The sequence below is a fragment of the Pseudorca crassidens genome, chromosome 7, assembly GCF_039906515.1.
Source record: "Pseudorca crassidens isolate mPseCra1 chromosome 7, mPseCra1.hap1, whole genome shotgun sequence".
In the NCBI taxonomy this organism is placed as follows: domain Eukaryota; kingdom Metazoa; phylum Chordata; class Mammalia; order Artiodactyla; family Delphinidae; genus Pseudorca; species Pseudorca crassidens.
Window position 1 is genome coordinate 17,905,570 of NC_090302.1, and position 25,627 is coordinate 17,931,196.

Consider the following 25,627-nt stretch of genomic DNA (forward strand, 5'->3'; position numbering starts at 1 on the left):
CAGCTGCCTCCAACTGACACTTTGCAGCTTTTGTTATTACTTATTATGAATCTTAATTTCATTTCTGTAACAACCATAGTCACAGAAAGTCCCACTGTGTCTTATCTCTCCTGGGAACCTTTTTTTCCCCCCCTTTTTATGTCAATACCTGTAAGAAAATAAATAAATATGTTAATAATGTATTCTTCTAATCTCGTGCTTACGCAAAGGCTTACGTCTCTGAGAGCTTGTCCAGCCGTGGCGAGGTCTTATCAGGGCCGGATGCCCCAACCGTGCCCAGCCAGCCTGTTCCCTTATTCTGGTGGCTCAAGGTTTCCAAGGCCGTCATGTCCAATGGACCAGAGAGGCTTATCTTCGTGGGGCAAAGGGAGCCGGATGGGGCTCTGAGTTGGGGCTCTGAGATATTAGACGAAGGCTGTGTGGGATTGCCTGAGTTCACAGCAGGGATCAGACCTGCTGGCTGGAGCGAAGAGGGGCAGCATACTGGGGGGTGCGTGGCCCTGGTGGCAGAGGGAGACAGACCTGGGTTTGAATCCGGTACTCTGCCGCGTCACTACAGGGCCCTGAGCCCTCAGTCTGCTTATGGCTGATGGAAAGAAGTTGGGCCCTACTGGCAAGCAAAGAACAGGGCGTGTGGCCCAGAGAGCAATCATCAAAGGAGTGAGAGGAGGAAAAAAGAAAATCAAAACAGCAACAACTGCCCAGTGTAAAGGCTGTCTGGGGACCTCACTGACAGCTCAGGCTCAGTGGGGTAGAGGCAGGGTGGTACCTTTGGGGAATGGAACCCCGCTGTCAGCACTGTTCTTAGTCCTCACTGTGAATCTGCTTTACCATTGCTAAGTGCCTGTACAGCATCCTGCCTTGGAAGCAGGGGATCTGGGTTCAAATTCTGGATTTGCTTTGAACTTACTATGTGACCTAGGACAAGTTGATTGCCCTCTCTGAGCCTTAGTTAAACAAAGGGTTTAAATGAACTACTTGATAAGGTGCTACCCTGGTGCTAACAATCGTTCAGCTTATAAGAATGCTTTTGAGTTCTCTTGAGGAACCTGGGGCTGACATAGGCAAGGCTTCCTTCAAGCTTTCTGGGCAGCTTCTTCCAGCCCCTCCGCAGTTCCCACCTCTGTTGAGAATTCTGAGATATCACAAGTCCAAGTCCAGGGTGTTTTCATCATCTTTAACCTTTTTACCAGCATTTGGGCTTAGATAGTTGATCTTTAAGTCATACTGTTTGTGCCACCCACCTTTACCCTCTACTGCTTTGGCCTTCCTAAATCGGGGAAGCTAACAGCTTATAACTCTTGCCTAAGGAAAGGCTTTGTCAACCCCTTTTCACCTCTCTGAGTAGTTTTACCAGTGCTTGACTTTCTGTCCTGTCCTGTTCACCACTGGCGCCTGTGGACATGTCTTATCTGTTCAAGGAGGAGGGTGAGTGCCTTTTGGATTAGGACTAAAGTGCTGTTGGTTCATGGTGGGGCGCTGTGTAACACAAAGACCACAGATTTGGGGTCAAGTAGCCTCTGGGATGGCACCTGCTCTGAAACTGGCTACCCATGGGATTCAGGAATCTCATTTCATTCTCTGAGACTCTGCTTCTGCATCTGAAAATATAGTTAAATATAGATAACATGATCTAGTACTTAAGATTGTTGTAAGGAGTAAATTAGATAACGTATAGCCAATGATTGGTAAGGACGATATGTATGTGTGAGATTGTGTGTGTGTGTGTGTATGCGTGTATATATATATCGTCTAGTCGAGTATATTGGGAGCCCCTTGAAGGGCAAGGACTGTGTTTTATAGTATTTCTTTTTAATCTCATCTCACATAGTAGCCACTGGCACATAGGATTGCTGGGCTGCACCTGCTGCACTCAAGGCTCTTGGGTGCACATAGGTTTCTAGAAATACTGTGATGTGAGCAAACAAGTGTTACAGCAGCCACAGAGGGAGTAGCCTTCCTGCGTCTTTGAGCTTGCAAAACCATAATACCTTCTCCTCCTCTCTCTGCACCTCATCCTTTCCCCAGCTTTCCAAGGGCTGAATGTGGGGAAGAAAAGGATCCACCTTTGCCCTGAGCAATGCAAATGTGATTTCTCACATTCTACGCCCCAGTCCACACACACACACACACACACACACACACATTTATGTATATACATTTATTTAATGAACATTTATTGGAGGTCTGCCGTGTGATCTAGCACAGTTTTTGGCACTGGGGATAGCTCAGTGAATAGAACACATCATATCCTTGTTTTTGTGAATTTGATATTCAAGTGGGAGTGACAAACAAAATCAGTAAATGTAACAAACAAGGAAATTATGTATTAGAAGATCACAGATATTATGAAGAAGAACAGGGAGCTAAGTGAATGATATTCTAATAGACTTCTAGGTGCAGCAGTTGGGATAGAGTTGAAATTTAAAAGGGAACCTCATCAAAAAGGAGACATTGGCACAAAGCTTGAAGGAGGTGAGGGAAGGAAGCGGGGAGAGAGAATCCCAGGCAGAGAGAGGAGCCAGCGTGCATTGCTGGGAGTATGCCAGAGGTTCAAGGTGAAGCCCCACTGGATTGAAAACAGTTGTTTATTTTTGTTTATCAAAGAAATAGGAAATGCAGCTGAGGATTATTAAAAATGCTAATTCTAACTATGGATTGAGAATTTGGCTAAGGGCATCTTATCTACTCTGAGGACTCCTCCTAACAATCCTGTGAGACAGGTGGAAATGTGTTTGTTTTATTGACAAGAAAATGAAGGTGAGGAAGTAAAGTACTTACCCAGTGACATAGCCTGGGAGCAACAGAGAGGATATTTAAACACAGAACTTTCCCTACTTCCAAGTCTATGCCTCTGACCTCGGCATCATACTGAGGTTTTGAACAATTCTGCTGCAGTCCGCAGGCTCCTACCTTCACAGATAAACCAAAGCCATAACTACCCACTTAAGCTTCCATTGAAGGTCCTGTTTCCCCTTTAGAAACTCTGGGACAGGGGCTGGGGCAGGAGGGCTTGCTCAAATTCAGACCTCAGAAAGCTGCACATATAAGAGACCCGGGCCCCAAATGCCTGTCATGGCCACCATTTGGAGGCAGGATGCTTCTAGATTGACACCACTGGTTTTGTTTGTTTTTTTTATAGAGTTTTTTTGTTTGTTTGTTTGTTTTTTTTACCCCAGTTCTAATCCACATACCATGAACTTTACCCTTTTAAAGTATATAATTCAGTAGATTTTAGGATATTCACAAATGTGTTCATCCACCACAATAATTCCAGGATATTTTAATCATCTCAAAAAGAAACTCAATACCCATTAACAGTCGCTCCCATTGCCCCCTCCTCCCAGCCCTGGCAGCCACTAATCTACTTTCTGTCTGTAGGAATTTGCCTGTTGTGGACATTTCATATAAATGGAATCATACAATGTGTGGCCTTTTCAGGCTGGATTCTTTCACTTATCATAATGTTTTCAACTTTCAGTGATATTTTAGTGTGAATAAGGACTTTATTCCTTTTTATGGTTGGATAATATTCAATTGTATGGATGTACAACATTTTGTTTACCCATTCATTAGTTGATGGTTATTTGAATTGCTTTCCACTTTTCGGCAATTAAGAATAATACCACTCTGAAAATTGGTGTACGAGTTTCTCTGCAGACATGTTTTCAGTTCTCTTGAGTATCTGCCTAGGAATATAATTGCTGGGTCATATGGTAACTCTGGATAGCTTTGAGAGGGATTGCCAAACTCTCTTCCAGTATGGCTGCACCATTTTTACGTGCCCATCAGTAATATATGAGGGTTGCAATTTCTTCCATCCTTGCCAACACTTGTTATTTTTGTCGTTTTTATCATAGCCATCTTAATGGATAAGAGGAGATATCTCATTAGAGTTTTGATTTGCATTCCCTAAATGACTAATGACGTTGAGCCTATCTCCATGTGCTTATTGACCATTTGTATATCTTTTCTGAAGAAATGTCTATTCAAATCCTTTGCCCATTTTTAAATTATTGAGTTGTAAGACTTATTTATATATTCTGAATATTAGACCTGTATCAGATAGATGATTTATAAATATTTTCTCCTATTATTTTGGTTGTCTTTTCACTTTCTTGGTAGTGTCCTTTAAAACACAAAAGTTTTTTTTGTTTTTTTTGTTTTTCTGGTGAAGTCTAACAATCTATTGTTTTCTTTGGTTGTGCTTCAGGTGTCATATCTAAAAATCATTGCCTAATCCAAGTTCATGAAGATTTACTCCTATGTTTGTTCCTAAGAGTTTTATAGTTTTTTGTTTTACATTTAGGTCTTTGAGCCATTTTGAATTTTTTTTTTTATATGGTGTAAGAATAGGGTCCAATTTCATTCACTTGCGTGTGGCTATCTGATTGTTCCAACATAATTTGCTGAAGAAACTATTATTAAAGAGACCATTCTTTCCCCATTGAATTGTCTTGGCACTCTTGTTGAAAATCAAATGACCAAATTAGTTTATTTCTAGACTCTCAATTTTATTCCATTGATCGATATCTATCCTTATACTAGTAGTAGACAGTCTAGATTACTGTAATTTTGTAGTAAATTTTGAAGTCAGGATGTGTGAGTCTTCCAAGTTTGTCCTCTTTTTCAAGAGTATTTGGCTATACTGGGTACCTTGTATTCCCATATGAATTTTAGGAGTAGTTTGTCAATTTCTACAAAAAAAAAATCAGCTGGGATTTTTATACGGATTGTGTTGAATCTATAGATAAATTCGGAAATATTTTCATCTTAACAATGTTAAGTCTTCCCATCCATGAACACAAGATATCTTTCCATTTATTTAGGTCTTCTTTAATTTATTTCAATGATGTTTTATAGTTCTCAGTGTGTATGTCTTGTACTCCTTTGTTAAATTTATCCCCAAATGTCTTATTCTGTTTGACAGTACTGTAAATGGAATTGTTTCCTAATTTTATTTTCTGATCATTCGTTGCTAGTGTATAGGATACAATTGATTTCTTTATATTAGTCTTTTAACCTGTAACCTTAACTGAACTTTTCTTTTAGATCTCTGTGTGTGTGTGTGTCTGTGTGTGTGTAGATTCCTTTGCTTTTCTATATATAAGATCATGTCATCTGCAAAAGAGATAGGTGTTACATTTTCCTTTGTTATCTGGATGACTTATTTTCTTTTTTGTTCTAACTGCCCTGTTAGAATAGCACCTTCAGAACAATGTTGAATAGAAATAGTGAAAGTGGACATCCTTGTCTTGTTCCTGACCTTAGGAGGAAAGCTTTCAGTCTTTACCATTAAGTATGATGTTAACTGTGGGTTTTCTACAGATATCCTTTATCAGATTGGGGAAGTTCCCTTCTATTCATAGTTTGCTGAGTGTTTTTATCATGGAAGGGTATTGGGTTTTGTGAAAGCTTTTTTCTCTGCCTATTGAGATGATCATGTAATTTTTGTTTTTTATTCTATTAATGTGATATATTTATATTGGTTGATTTTCATATGCTGAATCAATCTTCTTTTCGTGGGATAAATCCCATTTGGTCATGGTATATAGTCCCTTTTATATATGTTACTATACTTGGTTAGTATTTTGTCGTGTCTGTATTTATAAGGGATATTGGACTCTGTGCATGTCTGTGCGCGTGTGTTTTCCTTGTGATGTCTTTGTCTGTTTTCGGTATCAGAGTAATACTGGCTTCATACAGTTAGCTGGTAGTGTTACCTCTACTTATATTTCTTTTGGAAGAGTTTGTGAAGGATTGGTGTTAATTGGCGTTAACATTTGGTAGACTTCACCAGTGAAGACATCTGGTGGCCCATTGTTTCATAGGAAAGGAAAGGAAAGTCCACGGGGAAGGACTTCACCCAAGGTCATAGTGTTGATCAGGACAAAGTTGGAGCAGCCCAAGGTTCAGACCAAAGTTTAGCCAGTAGCTCCCTATATGCACTGTCTCTAATTCTCCTACTGCTATTGAAAGCAGGTATTGTTGTCACTATGTAACTGATGAGGAAACAGGCTCAGAGACATAGTATGACTTAGCTACACACCCAGCAGCTGAGCTAGAGCTCTAACCAAACCTTATGAAAAGCAGTGGTATTATTGCTTACAATACCCTCCAGGGTGATTTTCTTTGCCCAGGGGGTTGGTTTTCAAAAAAGCAATATTCCCACTTTATCTCACTTGAGTATCATGAATAAGCAAGGCAAGCAAGATAACATTTACCTTACCAAGCACTGTTTTAGGTGTTTTCCATGTTATTTCATTCTTACAACAATCTTGTCAGGCAGATATTATTGACTCCAATTTACAGGTATGGAAACTGAGGCTCTCAGGGATGACAGGAACAGGAAATAGAGCCATGATCAAATCCAGTCCTTCAGACTCCAAGCACAGGGATTGGCGTCTTCTCCCCCATCCATCCATCCACCCATGGGGAAGCAAAGCTCACACATGTGGTGGAGACTGAGTTCAACCGGAAGTAGATAAGAACCATCCTGCCTATAGTGTTCCCTAACTCAGTGTCCAAAGGTAAATCCAAGTTGGTGACCTCTACTTGGCCTCCTTTCCTCTGCACTTGGCTTTGGCAAAATGCAATCTCAAAAGGCACCACAGAAGAAGAGAAGGACTCTAGAGTCAGATGTGGAAAGAGGAGCACTGTCAGTGTTGAAAGGGTGTGACGGCGATGGTGTTCCCGTACTAAGATCTCTTCCTTGTCAAAAGTTGGGAACATGGAGTTCGTCCTCCTAATAAACTCTAACCTCCTCTGAACTGTGACTCAAAACCAAGTTGGGACCAATGAATACCTAATAATTCTATTTGGAAACAGCACTGGACTTTGAGTTAGGAGACCTACACTGGGGCCTGGCTGAACTACTATCTGCACAGCCTTGGGAAAGTCAATTCAAATTTCCATGGTTCACTTGCCTCCTTGTAAATATGAACTTAATAATGCATATCCCTTAGACAGTTGTAAAGAGGACAGAAGACAACTGTATAAAAGTTCCCAGCTTTGTGTTTAATGCAGAGTAGGTGCCCAAGAATTGTGTGCGGAATTTCTAAGGCACTTTTGCATCCATAATGACTGCTTGGTCCTCACAGCCTCCCTGTGGAGTTATCAATAGGTACCTGGGACACAGAGAAGTCAAATCATGTGACCAAAGCCACATAGCTAGTTGACAAGGTTAAACCTACAATTCATGTCCTCTGTCTCTCAGATCAACATATTTCCAAGTTATTCTTTCCTGTAAAAAGTTCTATAATGGAAGTCATTTAAAAATTATTGTTTTTATCTGGGTTTCAGAGAGGCTGTCCAGTGTGCAATAAAGGTATAAGAAAAAGGCCACAGTTTGCTTTAAAAATCCCAGGAATACAAGTTGAAGTGGAATTGGGCATTCCATGCATAATTCATTCCTTCACTTGGAACCATAAATTTAGACTGTGTCTGCTTTACCTTAAAGCAACCTATTAAAAGATGAGCATCCTCCAACTAAGAGCTGTGGTCAGTCCAACTATGTGTTATCATGTTGTCCACTCCCTGCAAAAAAGAGAAGTAGGAAAAGAGAGGGGGTGAGAAGGGGAAGGGACAGAGAAGAAGAAAAGGCAGGAGTAAGGCAGGAACTGCTGCTAAAGCCAAGTCAAGTGTGGACCAGAATTTTTCTTTCAAGAGAGGTCAGGTTATACCTGATAGGTGAATGAATGAGTTTAGACAGGCCATGTGCATAGTACTTGTGTATTAAAATCCACTGGCATAGTTACGCCTCTAAGGCTTTCTGAGTGGGGAAGGTAAGGATTGTCTACCATGTTGTTTTGTAGGAGAAAATGAGATTCTTATAGGCGGTTGACATTCCCTGTAGGTTGCAGCTGACAGAGGATTCAGGTGGCCCTTGAATGCATTTCCAAGGCTTAGTTCACTGTTTAAAGAAGGGGGAAGGGACACACCTGAAGCAAACGTAGGGGCAAGAATAAATTTTTTTTGAACTGCCATAGCACTGTGTCCCATTTCTTGTCCACTTGACCATCTTCCTGCTCTCCTGTGACCTCCTTGAAAGCAGGGCCCACACTCTTCTTATCCATGAGTGGCTCCTCCCCTGCTTGGCACAGTGCCAGGTGTCTATCTGGTGTTCCACCAGTGGCAGGCACACACACAGTGGAGCTGCTGTGATAGTCACTCGTTCCTCAGTGGGTTATTGGAGATACACTCGACATGTTTTAATTGTAAATCAGTTCACATCTATTTCATTTTAAATGTCAGTACACGAAGCATTTGTTTCTGAGTTCTGGTATTCTTGGTAAGCTGTGGGTTTTAGGGTAATGCTCATCACCCAGTGAGTTTGGGGGTCTTGGCAGTCAGAGCAGCGCATGTCTAGCACTGATTCTAGATTGTTGTTGCTTCTGCCTGAGCTTAGGCCCACACTGGTTTCCGAACTTGGCCTTCCCCCAGAGCTCTCTCTGCTGGCTTCCCTTTCCCCTGATTCTTTACCCGTTCTCTCATGGAGCTGGAGGGATTGAAAGGAGTGCAAGTGTAGAGAGCTGATGTTTGGAGTCCAACCGCAGACTGCCTCACCTTTGTCCCAAGCAGGGCCTCCCAATCACGGCTCAGACTAGGTTGTTTTGAACGTAGAAACCTGGGCTAGAGTCCTTAATACCATGGCAGTTTCTCTGTGCCAGGCATTGGAATTAAATATTTATGTTGGCAGAAGGCGTGGGTCGTCAGCCCGAGTTAGGAGATAAGAAGGTTGGGTTTTGGTGTTGGGGAGTGTAGGTGGGCTGCATGTGGTATCCGTACAGCCCCTGGCTAATCATTCTCAAGTCCTACTTTGATATACCTGGACTAATAGAGATATTTTGCCTGGTGGAAAGCACCAGCTGGGGGAAACTCTGGACATCTGAATTCTGGCAGCCAGTCCATACCATCTTGCCCAATGCCCTCATTTCATGGGCTGGGAACCTGCGGGCAGGGCATGCTCCAAGGTCACACTGCCCATTCAGTGGGTGAAACTGGAGTCCAGATCTTCAGCAGGCTGCTAAAGATCTGGGGTCAGAATAGCTTTGGACAAGTCACCTGAACGCATTGTGCCTATCTGTAAAATGGGAATGACCATTTTACAGATCAAATGGGATCAAATGAAATAGTGTAAGCAAATGATTTTAATGTTAAGTACTGTCAAAGCTCTAATTCAGGGGTCAGCAAACTTTTCTCTAGAGGTCCAGATAGTAAATATTTCAGGCTTTGTGGGCCATATGTTCTCTGTTGCAGTCACTCAGTTCCGTCACTGTAGTGTGAAAGCATCCACAGAAAATAGATTTTAAGAAAACAAGAGTGGCTACGTTCCATTAAAGCTTTATTTACAAAAACAGGCAGCAGACCAGTTTTGGCTCTGCACCACAGTTTGCTGACTCCTGCCCTGGATGCTTGGACATTGTTCTAGTGACTACTGATGACATAACAAATGACCCCAGAATTCAGTGGCTTAAAACAACCATTTGATTATGCTGATGGTTCTGTGGATCGTGCATTCAGACAGGGCACAGCAAGTTGGGCTGTCTTTGCTCCTTTAAGTCTGGAGCCTCAGCTGCAAGGGTTCAAAGGCTGGAGGTGACTCAACTGCTTGAAGGCTCCTTTGCGCATCTTTCTGGGGATCGGTTGGAATGACCTGAACATCGTGCTGCTGAGGTGCCTGACGTAGCCTCTCTGCGTGGCATGGCTTCCTCACACCAGGGTAGTTGGGTGTCCTGCATGGAGGCTCAGGGCTCCAAGCAAGAATGTTTCAATGAGCAAGGTGGACGTTGTCTAGCCCTTTATGACCCAGCTTCACAAGTTACACAGTGTCCCTTCCGCTGTGCTCTATTACTAAAAGCACTCATGAACCTGCCTCATTCAAGGTGAACGGACATAGGCTCCTGCCTCTCAATGGGAACAATGTCAAAGAATTGGGGTGGGAGTGGGGCCTCATTTTAAAATCATTATAGAAGAGATTCATAATTTAAACACACATATTGAAAAATGGTGAAAGCTTATTTAGCACTTACCATGTGCCAGGCGCTCTTTTGAGCTCTTTATTCCTCCAGCATCCCTTTGAAGGGGGTGATATTATCATCCACGCTTTAACGACAAGATCACTGAAGAACAGAGAGGTTAACTAACTTACCCAAGGTCATAAAGATAGTACGGTGTAGAACCAACATTTGACCTCAGGTAGTCAAGCTCTGAAGTCTGTTCTAATCATGACCTATCCTGCTTCTTTGTGATCAGGAAAATGAGAATTCTCTTTCTACTATTCAAGCAGAACTGGGTTAAGAACCTGAGTCTTGGGAATGTCAGGTGTCTAGCAGATCTTCCTGCCAAGAATCAGTTACAAACATTATTGCATACCTACTCTGGGTTCAGACTGTTCTGAGCACCGTGGGTAGACCAAGGAAAGAGGTACGGTTCTCAATTTCATTCATTTTAATTTGACTGGGGGGATTGAATTTTGATTTAATTCTCACAACCCTGTGAGATGGAACCTTGGTCCCCATTTTACAGATAAGGAAACCAAGGCCCAATGGTTCTTGCCCAGTAGCTGATGGAGTTCAAACTCAAACCCAGAGCCTGATAATGCAAGTCCATGCTCTTTGCCATAGACTCCAATGGAGAAAGATCTGGAATGGATCATACCAACTCTTTCAGAGGCAAACATCCTCAGCCCCTAGAAGATCAGATCTAGCCCATCCCTCAGTGCTGATCATCTTGGTTTAGTTCCCTCCTTGCAGAGACGAGGGATTGAGACCCAGAAAAGGGCAGTTAGGCGTCCCTGGCCATCTGACTGCACAGACCCCAAGCTGGAGCCGGGACTCATTGTTTTTCCCACCATCCCTGCCTTCCACATTGTGCTGGGAATGGCAGGGAGGGGAGTGATGGTAGTTGATGGAGGGGGGTTGTGGGGGAATGAACTAACGGGAAGTTGTTTGCCAAAGCTGTGTGGGGGAAGGAGCATTTTACAAGACCAGGGCCTCTGGCCTGGAAACATCTGTTTCCCTTCAAATCAGAGAGGAGACTTTTGCCTCCCCAGAATGCCTAAATCACGCGGCGGCTGGGGAAGAGCAGGCGTTGGCCTGGAGACTTCAAACGCATTTTCCCGTCCTCTCGGGGACCTAGTTCTGACGTGGGCCTCTGAGCCCCTGTCCCTGCTCTTACCCCCTGTCAGATCCATGAGAAGCTCTCACCGCCAATTAATGTCTTGGTTTCATTCTCTCACCCCTGCTGTGACGGGGTTCCGGGGGTCTTGGATGGGACCAACAACAGCTTCCTTTCTACCTCCCTTCCTCTAATCTCCACTAGGACAACTTATTCTGGGTGTGGGGGGAGGGTGTCAGAGCCTTGGGCTGTGGCCTAACAGTAATAATAGTAATAATAATATTGGTAATGATACCCACAGCTCTCTCTCATTGACTGCTAACGTGCCAGGCATCAATGGTGAGCAGTCTCCTGCCATATCTCATTCTAACAGCTGCCCTATGTAATGGGTTTTAATATTACGATTCCTATTTTACAGGTGAGTTTACTGAGGCAAGGCCTCACACAGCCAATAAATGGAGGGCCAGAATTTAAAACCAAATTGCCTGATTCCAAAGCCATGCGTTGGGCCACTCTGTTATTCTATCTCCTTTAATGGCCTTTTAATCTAATCACCTTTTGTTCATTTTACAGATGGGGAAACTGATTTCTAGACAAGGGAACTACTACCTTAGAGTTGATTGAGTCCTTCATTCAGTCTGTCATTCATTCTGGAAAGTATTTGCTGAGCACCACGTGCTTTAGGTGTCTGAGCACCAGATGTAGGTGGACAGAGATGGGCAGAGCCATAGTCCAGTCCTGAAGACACTCACATGCTCATGGGGGCACGAGAGAAGTGTCTGGGCACTGACCTAGCCATGTCACATGTGCCGTGACAGGGCACCGTGCAGGGAGAATGGCTTCCCCAGAGGAGATGAGGTTTGATTGCTGCTCCAAGGGCAAGGTGGAGAAGGTCAAGTGGAGAAGGGGTCGGGTGACCCAGATGGAGGGTGCAGCAAGTGTGAAGGCAAAGAGGTGGGATCCATTAGCAGTTGGATGTGGTTCTACTGTGAAACAGAGTAGGAAGCAGAGGTTGTTAAACAAGGCTGGATCTGTGGCCAGAGTTTGAGACTCGGTGACAGAGTCTCAAACCGATAGTGTCAAATGAAGGAACATCAAGGAGTCATGCTGGGGGCGGGGGGGTAAGGAGTTTGTCCTGAAGATGGTGAAGAAACATTGAAGAACACTTTGCATTTGAGTAGTCAATCCCAAGGCACTTCCCCACACATTGAAATCCCAATACACCAAGATCCTATAACTGTAGGCATCTGAGATCTCACAACCCACAGTCTCTGGAAAAGCCGGGATGCAAACTCAAGTTTTCAACCACCTTGGCCAGTGTTCTTTCCCCTGAAACAAAGACAAAGGAGCAGCAAGGGCTTGAGCCTGGGATTCCCCCACTTCATCCTTGGAGTCTCCTCTTATTATAATTAACTTATCCCATAGGTGCAAGTGGAGCTAAGTCAGTCAATTGCACAAGAAGCAGGGTGGTGTCTAGAAGGGGTGCTGGAGGAGGAGGCGGGAAAGCCAATGTCTTTATTCTGAAATTATTGGCAGCGGGTCCTTGTGCAAGTCTGTTTCCTCTCTGGGCCTTGGTTTTCTCACCTGTAAAGTGAGGTTGTAGAGTTTGGGGATGGCTCAGGGGTTCTAGTCCACATTCAGTGGATCTCAGCCTGCCTCAGCAGGTAAAGATGAGAGAACCGAGCTGAGGTAGCCGGCACCCTTCTGAGAAACACAGATCTGACCGTGTCCTCTCTCAATCTCTCCCTCTTTCCCCTTTTCACTCTGTTTTGTGGGTGTGTATGCGTATATCTGTTTCTCAGCCTGCCTCTCTCTTCTCATCCTCTTCTCTTTCCCCACATCAGGGGCTGCTACTTTTTGCCCCTCTCGAAGAGCCCCTCCAAGCCCTGCCTGGTCTGCTAACAGCTTTCAGATGTGTCTCTGGAACAGTTCTACAATTACAGCTGAGACAGGCAGAAAGCACATGGCCTTGTGGCTTCTGACCCAGGCCCATAAGGCTGACATCTTCCTCTTTCGGCACCCCTCCACCCCCACTGGCAGGGTGGCCTGAGGACTCGTCTATCCTGGGGCCTCTACTGACATGTTGGGTTACTCTAATAACACAAATAGAAACTACCTTTTGGGGAGCAAAGATTGAACCAGGCAATGCTGCAATCAGTATATCATTGAGCCTTGATCCCAAACTTGTGAGATACGGTTAACTTCACCCTGTTTTACAGGTGCAGAGACTGAGGCTCAGAGACAGTGAAGTGACTTCCCAAGAACGCTCAGCCAACTATTGGGGAAAGCAAGATTCTACCCAGGTTTTATAATTTGAAAACCTAAGACTACTTCTTTCCCAGCATGCTGCTCTTCATGCTGCTTGGCTAAGTAGAGAGGTGACCCTGGACCCTCTTGGTGGAGGAAATATATTACAGAAGCATCCTGGAAACATAATTGGCCAGTTTAAAATTTTTTCTAACTCCTCATGTTTGGAGACTCATTCACGTATTTACTACAGCCTTCTATGTTCCCCTCAGTTGAAATGCATCTCCTTCTCTTATACTCCAAGAAAGCATTTTAAAAATGTGTACCCTTGTCCAAATAAGTGCTCTTTATATGGCCTTTATTAAAATTTGCAACTTACAAGCCACTTCTCATACGTCACTCTACGTAATTCTTGAGACAGCCATGCACTGTCTCTACAATTAGCCCCATCTTGTTGATGCAGAAACTGAAATTCAGAAATGTGATGTGATATGCTCAAGTTCATTCATTTACTCAAATATTTAAAGTGCCTATCATATGCTTAGTACTGTGTTAAGTGCCAGGGATATAGCTGTACCCAAGCTTCAGGCTAGGGTTTGGATTCTGCCTCTGCCACTTCCTAGATGTCGTGTGGGTAGTAAGTGCTTACACAGTGTTACCCAATACTCTCCTTACCTCCCTCCTTTGCCACTTACTAATTCTCACATCCTGGAGTTTGACTATGGTCTTGCCTCCGACCCTTCTTACTGGTCATAACTCACCTTGTATAGCACTTACATTTCACGTTCATCCACGCTGACCTGTGAAATGGACAGCAGCCTCCCTACCACAGATGCTTGATGCGGAGAGGTGAAATAAGCACAGAGGGGTAAAGGGACTAGTCCAAGGTCACAGAGCCAGGGAATAGAATGGAAAGTGAACGCAAGCCTGGCCACCTCCAAGACCAGACTTCTTCCTCTGTCACCTACTGCTTCCCTTGACTGAGACAATACTGGACGTAGTAAGTGCTGGAACTGAGCTCCGCTCACAGTGCTGAGGTATGACAGGTGGAGAGAGATAATCCCCACGTCGTAATGCTGTTGTTCTCACGCCAAAGGCTGAACCCAAAAGGTCCAGAAAGAAGATGAATAGATTGGCTTGCATCTGAAGATGGGGCCAAAATATTCCATATTTAGGCCTCTTAGTCACATCTATCAGGTTTAGACCCACACTTGTTTACCCTTGCCAGCACTCCAAGCCAGCTGATGAAAGATAAAAGGTGAAATGAGATTTGACAAGATAGTATAGTACAATGTAGTTAAGAGTATAATCTTCGGATTTAGACAGACCTAATTCTGGTCCCCCACTGCTACTTACTTAATATGTAATAATAGGTCAATTACTTGACCTCCTTGGAACCAACATCCTTACTGATAAAATGCAAACAGTCATGGTACCTGACGCATACATTATGAAGATTAACTGGAGCAGTGCATACAAAGGACCCAACACCGATGAGCACTTAGTAGATGGCAGCCGTGCCTATCATTACATTTAGGAAGTGGGCTAGTTTTCCTGCACTCGGACTGACAATTCTTCAGGGAGGGACTTGTTTCTTTTGTTTCACATTTGGGGAGACTTAGGCTCAGAGAGGATAATCAACCATCCCAAGGTCATACTCTGAGGTTCTAGTGAACCTCAGAGCCAAGGTTTGAATGGATGCTGAATGTCTGCAAGGCTCCTTCTGCTTCTGGGGCTCTGGGTGACCTGTTCCCTGCTTGGCCCCTCACCCCAGTTCCCTTTGCAGCATATTGGTGGGACAGCTCAGTGCTTACATTCCTGCAGTGCTAGGAGGTGTCTCCCTGGGTCTGTCATCGGCCTAGTGGCCGTGGCTCATAGCAGTAAAGAGTATGGAGCGTATATGGTTACGAGGCTTGCTGCCAGCCTGGCTCGTGGCATCAGAAACACAGACCTGGCATGACTGATTGATGAATTCCGATGTGCGCCCAAAACACCAGCTTCCCAGTAAAGGCAGGATGGGGCTAAGGTACCGTCTGAGTTACGACAAAACTCAGAATCAATATCAAGGAATAAGCTCAAAACACATTCTTGGAATGGCATGAGTACCTCTTACAGTTCTTCAAAAGAGAAATCGAGTTATTCTTAAAAAGGAGACTTTCACACAAAGAAGACAAATGGTAGTTTCTCCAGAAAGATACTGGCTTCTGCTTACTGTGCGCCTCGTACCAAGAAGTTCTGATTTATAGTGCCTTTAATAAAAACAGCCTTTGGACTATCATGTCATGAGGTATTAAAGCTGAGAGGCCCTCTGAGATTTCCAGGTTCAGACCCTCTGAGCTAGTAGTGGTGGAACTGGAGCAGGAAAATGGCAGCTGAGAGTTCAGAGTATGGGTTTTAGAGTGAGACAAACCAGGATACAGGTCTTGGTTTTCTCATTGTCTAACTGTGATTTTGGACAAATTGCCTAATTTTTTGATCTTCAGTTTCCTCTTCTGAAAGGTGGAGATAATGAGAGTGATTATTTTAGGAGGTTTTCATAAGATTAGAAAAACATGTGAAATGGCACTGTTTCAACATATTTGGAGTTTGGCAAGTGTACCTAATGGACTTGTATTTGTACAGAGGTGATATCCACAGACCTTTAGTCAGAGGATAGTAGCTGATAGTGGCTAAATGCATGGGCTTTGGAGTCAGACACACCTAGACTTAACTGCCAGTCTCAGTAATTACTGTGTGGTTCTGGGCAAGCTGCTTTCCCTCTCTGAGCCCCGTATATAAAATAAAGAGAGTAATAGCAGTTATCTTTTAGGATCATCTGGGGGAATTAATAGCAATAATGCAGATAAAGCTGCGTAGGTCCCTGCTTGACACATATTAAGGACTCAGCACAAATTAATAGCAATAATGCAGATAAAGCTGCGTAGGTCCCCGCTTGACACATATTAAGGACTCAGCACAAATTAATTAATTTGGACAACCAGCTCATACTTATTAACTACCTAATATGTGCAGTCAGTCAGGGTTCATCATTCCACAGCTAGCAGTCACAGTGTTATGCCCATTTTATAACATGAGGTAAGTTGAGGTTTTGGAGAAGGGGGAGAGGAAATAGGGCCCCTGGGACTGTAGTTTCTTCTACCTGACCCAGAAAACCCTATTCCCACTCCACGCTACTGCTCTACCCTTGAACACTGGTGGAAGAGGATGGCATGACAAGGACAGGATGCTGAGACGCTTAGCCCTTCTCCCTTCTGTTCAGATTGTCGCTGGCCTCCAAGGATTACCTCTTCTTGAAAGTCTACTCACTCCTTTGACTTTGTTTAAACTTCAGAACTTGGAGATCTGGAGGTGTGAAGGGTCAGAGAGCCTTCTCAAAGTAGGCCAGACAACCGTGTCTACTCTAGAAAGAATTCTGTGCCCTGGATTGGACCTGAATCCACCAGGTCTGCAGTTTACCAATTCTCTTCGTCGAATACCACACAGACTGCCTATTCCCCCCAGTACAGCATGGGGCTGCAGGCAACAACGCTGAAAGCTGGGGACATGCCTTGTACCTAGAATAACTCCCAGACTCTATCATGGCCCACAGGGTCTCCACCCACCCATCTTCCCACTCATCTCTTTTTGCTACAGCTGCACAAACCGTCTACTCCTCCAACAGTCTGGATCCTTCTCGCCTCAGGACCTTTGCACTTAGATGCTTTTCCTGCCTGGAATGCTTTTCCTCCCATAAGCTAGTTCCTTCTCATTTTCATGTCTCAGATCAAACCTCTCAACAAGAAGGCCTTTGTGGACACACCTGTCTAAAGCAGCCACATCCCCCTTCACTTTAATCTATTATCATTCCCCATTATCTATTTTTTTGCTTACTTTTTGTTTAGCTTTATACAAGCAGGGACCTTAACTCTCTTGCTCATCTTTATAATCTTAGCACCTAAAATAATTCCTGGCACACAGTTAATGCTCAACTAAAATTTGTTAAGTGAATGAATGAAAGAATATATAAATGAGTATATAAAGCCATACAAGATAGCATCGGGGTTTACTTCTTAAGTCCTGGATTAAGACTGCTCTGCCCCCCCGGTAACTGTGAGACCATGGAAAGATACACAACTAAGTCTCAGTTTTCTCCTTGGTGAAATGCAGGTGAGAATAATCCCTGCCTTCTAGGTTTGCTACTTGTAAATTAAGAGATTATGTGCAAAATGCCCAGCAAGGCAGTTGGTGTTCAATACATGCTTAATAACTATATATTTTTTTTCTTTCCAAATCATTTTCCTGCAGCCTAAGCATCCTTGAGTTCTTTTTTTTTTTTTAATTTTGCTTGTGGCCTCTTTTCAAGTTTGTTTATTTATTTATTTATTTTTGGCTGTGTTGGGTCTTCGTTTCTGTGCGAGAGCTTTCTCTAGTTGCGGCGAGCGGGGGCCACTCTTCATCGCGGTGCGCGGGCCTCTCACTATCGCGGCCTCTCTTGTTGCGGAGCACAGGCTCCAGAAGTGCAGGCTCAGCAGTTGTGGCTCACGGGGCCTAGATGCTCCGCGGCATGTGGGATCCTCCCAGACCAGGGCTCGAACCCGTGTACCCTGCATCGGCAGGCAGATTCTCAACCACTGCACCACCAGGGAAGCCCCTCATCCCTGAGCTCTTTCAACTGTTATTCCTGTGCTATGATTTTGTGTTCCTCTTTGGAACTTCCAGGGCCTTTTCTGAAGTCACAGCCTTGTGCTCTGTTTTCTTGTTGTGCTACAGGTTCACTCTCTATGCAGTGGATACACGAGGGAGGCACTCAGAGCTCAGCACAGTGACCCTGAGGACCGCCTGTCCGCTGGTAGATGACAATAAAGCAGAAGGTAGGTGACCCATTTCTTCACTTCCGAGGTAACTCCCATATTTTCGCTCTCTACATTCTGCACCCAACAGTCACTAACCACCACTACTTTCCTGCCTCACACACATATTGGCACAGGGAGAAGAAAGCCAAGGGACTAAGGAGGAACATGGAGATAAATTAATCAGAGCCATGAAGGAAATTGAGACGGACCAGCAGTATCTTTGCCAGTTGAAAGACTTGCTCCTCTGTTACAGAATCTGTGTTCTGACTTAGAGGCAAGGAGTGGTGGAGAGTCAGAACCCCATGACTGTGTTCTGCCCCTTGGCCTAGGCTTTTAGGGACCAATCCCTTTCTTCCACTTCAGGCTACGCTAGAGCTGGCAAATCGGTAGCACCTAGAGGACCACTTGGCTTTGCTGCACTCATGGCAGATATCATTAGCTGATCACAGCACACCTTCCCATCTAGCCCAGGGGTGGCCTCAGAATCCTCAGCGTAGAGCTAGAGTCAGTAACTATCAGTCAGAATTAGCACGCAATATGAAACCTTTTCTGCTGTTCCTTGTCCATGGAGTTGTAAACATTAGGCAAAACACCTGTCAAAAAAAATGGAACCAATAAATCAGCTCTACCATATACTTAGTTCTTAGACGATGTGTAGACACAGTTTCTACAAAAACATGATGGTAGCTCATGAGACCTGGTGGTCCACTTCAAGTTGAGCAGATATTTTCTAAGAACCCTGGTACAAGGAATGCAGAAGAGACATGCTCTTCATCTTTCAGGAGTTCACATTCTAGGGGGAGAGAGAGAGAGACATTTCTTCAAATGGCTCAGTCATAAGCTTGATGACAGATGTTTGTGTGCTACCTACCAGACAAGAGGAGATGGTGAGATACTGAGTCTCAAAAGGGAGAGAATTTGAGATGGTTTCCTCGTAGTTTTTTGAAGTATTTTTATTTTAAAATAACACATGAACATGGTTTAAAAAAATAAGAACAATAAAGATCAGGGTAGAAAACTTTACAAAGTAAATGCTCCTTCCATCCTGAACCCAAGTCCCCCAGACTGTCCTGAAAGCGATTGCCATTAGCAGTGATGTGGGAACATATATAAATTTTGTTCAAAGTCTTCAAAGATGAAGGATGTGCCTCCTATTCAAAAGAGCAGCCCATAATGAATTTTAGTTACATCAATTAGTAGGAATGACTGAAAGAGTAGAAATTGCCATGAATGGCAAACAGAAGAGTCTAGATTTTCTTTGAAAGATTTTTGAATGGAGAGCTGTTAGACCTGATCACAGAAATGTGTTGGGAGTATTGCAGAGAGGAGATAGAAGTTGACTATTGAGATGAGCCCAAGACAGTTTATTTAAGCCTCTGCACTTGTTTGGAATTTTCTGTTAAATCATAGGCACAAAACTTACGTTAGTGAGTGCAATTATAGGCACTAACTTTGTGCCAGACCCTGTGTTGAGTGCTTTACATGCATGTTTTAATTTAGTCCTCCCAGTGCCTCTCCAGACTATATATCGTTATCTCCGGTTGATAGATAGGAAAACTGAACACAGCTGGTCAATGACATATTCAGGATGGAATTAAGGTTTGTCTGTCCCCAAAGACCACACTAGCGAACTCCTGCATGAATATGCCTTCCTAGTTGCAAGGCATGCTTTTGTCCTCCCTTTTTCCTACTGTCCAGTGATCTGTGCCTGCAATTCTTCCTCCCCAGAGATAGCTGACAAGATCTACAATCTGTACAATGGGTACACAAGCGGGAAGGAGCAGCAGACTGCCTACAACACACTGATGGAAGTCTCCGCCTCCATGCTGTTTCGAGTCCAGCACCACTACAACTCTCACTATGAGAAGTTTGGTGACTTTGTCTGGAGGAGCGAGGATGAGCTGGGGCCCAGGTACGTGGGCATATGAGCGCGAGTGGGGTGGTAAATTCTTCTTGCTTCCATTTGACTTTACTGGAGCCTTTCTTCCATAGGCTGGGAATGGGCTTTATGGAATAAATAAGAGTGGCAGTCACCCCGGTCATGTCAGGGTTCGAGAGGGGAAGTGGGTAGGGAGAATGAAAGAATCTTGGAATTTTAGCTTCTTAGACTCCTGGAATGTCAGATCAGAGACCTCAGTGTTCTTTCAGTCAATCTCCCCTTATTCACCTTCCACTTGCAGTTTTAGAGATGGGAAGCGTAGCTTCCTTGAGGGGATATGTCCTAATCAACATTGTAGAAGAGCATGGTGACAGGGTCATGGCCCCTAATCTAGGGCTTCTCCTACTCTTTCATAAGAAATCCGAGGTTTTTTTTTTTTTTTTTTTCTGGAATAAAGCCCATTGGTAACCAAGACTAAATACATTCATAACTTCAACACGTACTAAGGCACAATTTTTTGTCACCAGCACTGACCATGCCAACCACTGTGATAGTTGCCATGGAGGATTCAACCGTAACTAACACACAGTCACTATCTTCTGAAGCTTCACAAAGTAGTATCTGAAACGGTGGCTGCATTTCATGCCTTGCACCCAACAATGACATCCATTCGTTTATTCAACACAAGCTTAGTAGCCCCTCTTGTAGGTCGGTAGTTGATAATGCAATGTTAAAAATGTAGAAACAGTCCCTATCGACGCATAGCTTACTGTTGCAGGTAATTAAACAAGCAGTTGCAAAGAATAGGAATAAGAAGGGTCAAAAGAATAGACGAAAGGGGCCCTTTGGGGAAGCAAGGCATAGACACTCGGTCTAGGTAACGCAGTGAAACCCCCATAAAGGCTGAGACTCTGAGGCCTAAAGGGTGAGCTAAGGTCAGACCACTGGCGGGAGAGGAGGATTGGAGGGGTTAGGGCCAAAGGAGTAGCCTGTGAAATGTTCAGAGGAGATAATACTACATAGGCAGGGGTTTTCCTCTTAAATTTTGGTCATTTGCCTGCCACCTTTATGATTTTTGTCATATCGCCATACCATATGCAGTTCATTTATTTTCTATTTCTTCCTTAGTTCCACTTATTGAAAATACATTTGAAACGAAAACACTGTATCATTTTGTAAAGGGAAAACTAGCACCATCTACCCTTAATAAAGATTAAACTTAAGCATTCAGTACAATGGAAGAAAAACAAAACCAGAAAACAATGTAGTTCAAGCCTAGCTGAGCCTGAGGCTTTCCCTTTAAAAAGGGAGATTAGCAAGTGTTAGAGAAGTACTTAAGACACAGTCCTGAACTAAAACTCTCTTAAAGTAATCTGGAGGAGGGGAAGAGAGTGAAAATGGGAATCAAAATGCTTTTCCTCAGTGTGATTCATTGTTGTTTAATACTGGATCTGTGATCTTCCTGAGTACCACCTAAAATCCTTTCTCCTGCCCCAGGGGAACTCCTTCTACACTTTGGTAAACACTGTGTGGAGGAACTGAAAGAATTTCTGTGTAGTTGGAGCCAAGTGTGTGACAGCAGGAGTGGGAAGAGATAAGAAGGGAGAGGTCAGCAAGGGCCAGTTCCGAATGCCCTGTAAGTAGGGTTAAAGAGTTTGGATTATCTCTCTAGGGTAATGGGAAGCTTTTCAAGTGTTTTTCACAGGGGGGAGATGTTATCAGATCTTCAAGGGATAGAGATCCCTCTGACTGCAGTTAGAAGCCTGGACTAGAGGTGTCTAGACCAGAAGGAGGCAGTGAGGCCATAGAGGCTGTTGTAACCCTAATCCAGGAGAGATGGTGCAGTGCCCTGGGTCTGTGCTAGTGTCTGTGGCACTGAAGAGGATTGCGTGACTTCCTGAGATAGGGCAGCGTGTTATGCCTTAAATAGCTTTAAAATTACCCTGTAAACTAGGCAAAGTAGGGTATCCTCCCCATTTTATGAATGAAAAGGAATTGGAGGCCCCACAGGGTTAAATGAGCTGTGCAGAGTTTGCTATGGAGTCCGGTTCTGCCCCGAGCTTTCACCCTGAGCCCTTACAACACTTGCAGTAAACTCCAAGAATTCAAGGCTTGGTTGAGGGATAAAAAGGCTCTTTCCCTGGGGCGGGGCCTTATCTGTTTTGCTGGGTCCTGGATTGTAACTTTCTCCCTTTCACATGAAAGAAATGTTCTTTAGATAAAAGCTAAAAGAGAGCAGACAGACAGAAGCACAGAGCCCCAGATGAAAGCTTCTGCATGAGTCATCGCGGCTGCCATCTTGCCTGGGGACAGGCAAAGGCATTCTGCTTTACTGGGCTTTCCCACAGGGTTCAGGGATTTTAGGTGGAAGCTAAACCAGAGCTTCCCTCCTGGCTTTGTCTTTATCATCTTCTGGGGTCCTTCCAGGACATAAATCTTCTGGAAAGGCTTTCTGGTCGCCCACAGAGGCAGAACAACCCACTCAGTAATGGACCCGTTCACCTCCGGCCAGCTAGTCACCAGCCACTATATGCCAACACCCACTGTGCCACCCAGCTCCCTCCTTCTTTGGTCTTTCTAGTCTCTTGAGGGAATCTGAGATTCCTCTGGTGTCCCACACTGGCATCAGCAGGAATCAAGGCAGCTGCACCCTAATCCATCCTGGCACTGCTAATAAACTGACTGTGCAACCTTGGCCTGTGGCCCTCTCTGGCACTCAGTCTCTTTATCTATAAAATTGTTGCAGGAAGGGGGTCCCTTTCCAGAGCCCGAGAGTGGGCTCTTGTCTAACACTCAGAAATGAATTGTCCGAGGAGACACATGTGCTGGCAAAGCAAGAGACTTTATTGAAAAGGGGCGCCTGGTCAGAGAGCAGCAGGGTAAGGGAACCCAGGAGAACTGCTCTGCCATGTGGCTTGCAGTCTCGGGTTTTATGGTAATGGGGTTAGTTTATGAGTTGTCTCTGGACAATCATTCTCACTCAGGGTCCTTCCTGGTGGCACTCGAGCATCGCTCAGCCAAGATGGATTCCAGCGAGAAGGATTCTGGGAGGTTTGTAGGACATATGAACTGGCTTCTCCTCTCTCCTTTTCACCTTTCCCGAATTCTTCCAGTTGGTGGTAGCTTGTTAGTTCTGAGTTCCTTACTAGGACCTCCTGTTGTAAGATAACTCATGCAAGTGGTTACTATAGGGCTTGGCCAGGGCGGTGGTTTTGGTCAGTGGTTCCCCTATAACAAAACGATAGTAGTACTTTTTCTTTTTTCTTAGCAGTGAAAAAGCTGTTTTCTAAATCTTGCAAAGAACCCCAGGTCTTAGCTAGAAGTCACCTCCTCAGAGAATCCTCTAAAATTTCTACCCATTCACTTTATCACACCCTCGTGTTTTAATTTTCTGTGTCGTATCTACTAGTTTTAGTATCCTATATTGCTTATGTGTTTACTTCTGAGTTATCTATAAGATATTATCCCCACTACAATGTCAGTTTATGTATAGCTAGTGATCCTTTATGTCCCATTCAACTCTTGTAAGTGGGTGCTACATGATTACTTATTGAATAATTGAATAATGGGATGAGTAGATGTGTGAACCAGATGACTACAGAGTTGTTCTGGTAGAAGCTAGAGTGGGTGGCCTGGAGCCCCCCTGCTGGGTCTCCTCTTCAACTTCCCCCCTCTAATCCCAAGGGTCCCTGAGGTCTACCTGAGCTATCAAGGATCTATATAGATCACAGTTGGAAACAACTGAATTTCGCAAACTCTAAGGTTTTTCTAGCTTAAAAATAACATTCTAAAAATTAAAAAAATGCATTGTCCTTGCAAATATTAAGAGACTTGAGGATATCCTCACTTATTAATTTATGGATTCATCGATCCATGTAATGTGCTTACTCTGTGCCAGACCCTGTGCTGTGGGCTGGAAACAGATGAGCGAAGAAGACAGCTCCTGCCTCTACCAGGCTCAACATCTAGTGAGAAAAAGACTGGTCAGCAGGCAGGTGCAGTGAAATATGTCACAAGAAACACAGTATAAGGAGGGTGAGCAGTGTGCTTTAGAGTGATGTTTATCAAACTTCAGTGTACCGGCGAATCACTCAGGGGCCTGGTTAAAATTCAGATCAACTCCGTGGTCTAGGATAGGCCTGAGAGTCTGCATTTCTGACAGGCTCTTCAGTGACGCCAGTGTGTCTTGTGAAGAAGCACCGTTTGAGTTACACGTTTCTGGATGCCGCTGTCGGGGCAGCTAATCCAGACCTGGAGCGCAAGGAAGAATTCCTGGAGAAGAAAGTGAAGTGTATGCTCAGAAGTTAAGGGTGAACAAGAGTCCTCCAGGTGGAAGGGGAGGAGTGCTCTCAGTAGAAGGAGCAACCAGGGCAAGGGTGAGAGAGGGTGGGGTAAGAGAATATACCTTGGTCAGGAAGGATAAATCTCAGTGGGGCAGAGAGTTCAAGGTGAGAAGGAAAAGGGAAAAAAACAAGGCTGAAGGGTTCAGCAGAGGTCAGATCATAATGGCTCTAACGAGCCCTGTTCATGAGTTGTTCTTTCTTCCAAAAGCTGGGTAAAGGTTTGAAACAGAGGATCACTGTGGGCAAATGTACCGTGCTTCTTAAGGGTTAGCGAGTATGCAGAACATCAAAGTGTAAAGGAGAGAGAGCGAGACTCTGCCTTGAGTTCATGTCCTAGCTTTGCCACCCACTTGCTGTGTAACCTTGGACAAATTTCATCTCCATTCTGGGCCTCATTTGCAACATGAAAGAACTGGACTCCAAAGTCCCTTCCAGCTGCGAAGCCAAGGAACCAGCAAGCCCTGAAGGTCATAGAGACCAGAGAAGAGGCACACCATGCGTGTCCTTTCACCTCTAGCCCAGCATGGCTTGTTTCTCAGGAACCTAGGATGGCTAGGATAATAAGAGCTTTTCCCAGGAGCCCTCTGAGGTCTGGTATCATGGGATGAGCTCTATTAGGATTTTGTTGGCCTATAATCACCAAACCCCAAAATGTTCTCTAATCCTCTATGGATTTGTGGTCATGTACCCCCATAAAATGTAGTGACAAAAGGGTGACTCTTGCTGCTGCCTAATAAATCCATCAGGCCAATGTCCTCCAGAGCCTGGTTCCCATGGCAACCACAGGTTACTGCAAACAGCTGTTCAGAGAAGACCCGCTGACACCCAGCTGTCCCAGCCATACGGTTCCTATTAGGAGAATTGAAAAACTGAACTTATAGGTGGCCAGGGACCAAAATTTGCTCCAGTCAGAATACCCTTGACCACTCTTGAGCTTCTCATTCCTCTCAGTTATGTCTGATTAAAATGATAGAGTAGGGAGAAGAAAGCAAGCACTTGAAGAGATTTGTTTCAGTGGAATTTATCTGGCTAGATTAGAAATGGTGTATTTCTGATGTCAGCCCCTCTTGCTTCCATGGCAGACATTGCTAATAGCTCACAGAAATCATCCCAGGATTGGTTCATTCTGGGATCTTTCTCAACACAGCCAGACAAGAAGCTTTTCCCATCTGAGAAGGATTAGCACATGCTATGAACTGTCATTGCTT

The 25,627-nt window shown here is 44.3% G+C and overlaps 1 protein-coding gene across 6 annotated transcripts in view; it reads left to right on the forward strand.

Moving 5' to 3' along the window:
- Positions 1-25,627, forward strand: part of ASTN2 (astrotactin 2) — a 911,537-nt gene that overhangs the window by 876,730 nt on the left and 9,180 nt on the right. For all 6 annotated transcript variants that reach the window (XM_067743527.1, XM_067743524.1, XM_067743522.1 and 3 more), the window contains 2 exons: positions 18,115-18,215; positions 19,926-20,109. In XM_067743527.1, the coding sequence (XP_067599628.1) occupies positions 18,115-18,215; positions 19,926-20,109 (285 nt within the window). The remainder of the gene's footprint in view (positions 1-18,114; positions 18,216-19,925; positions 20,110-25,627) is intronic.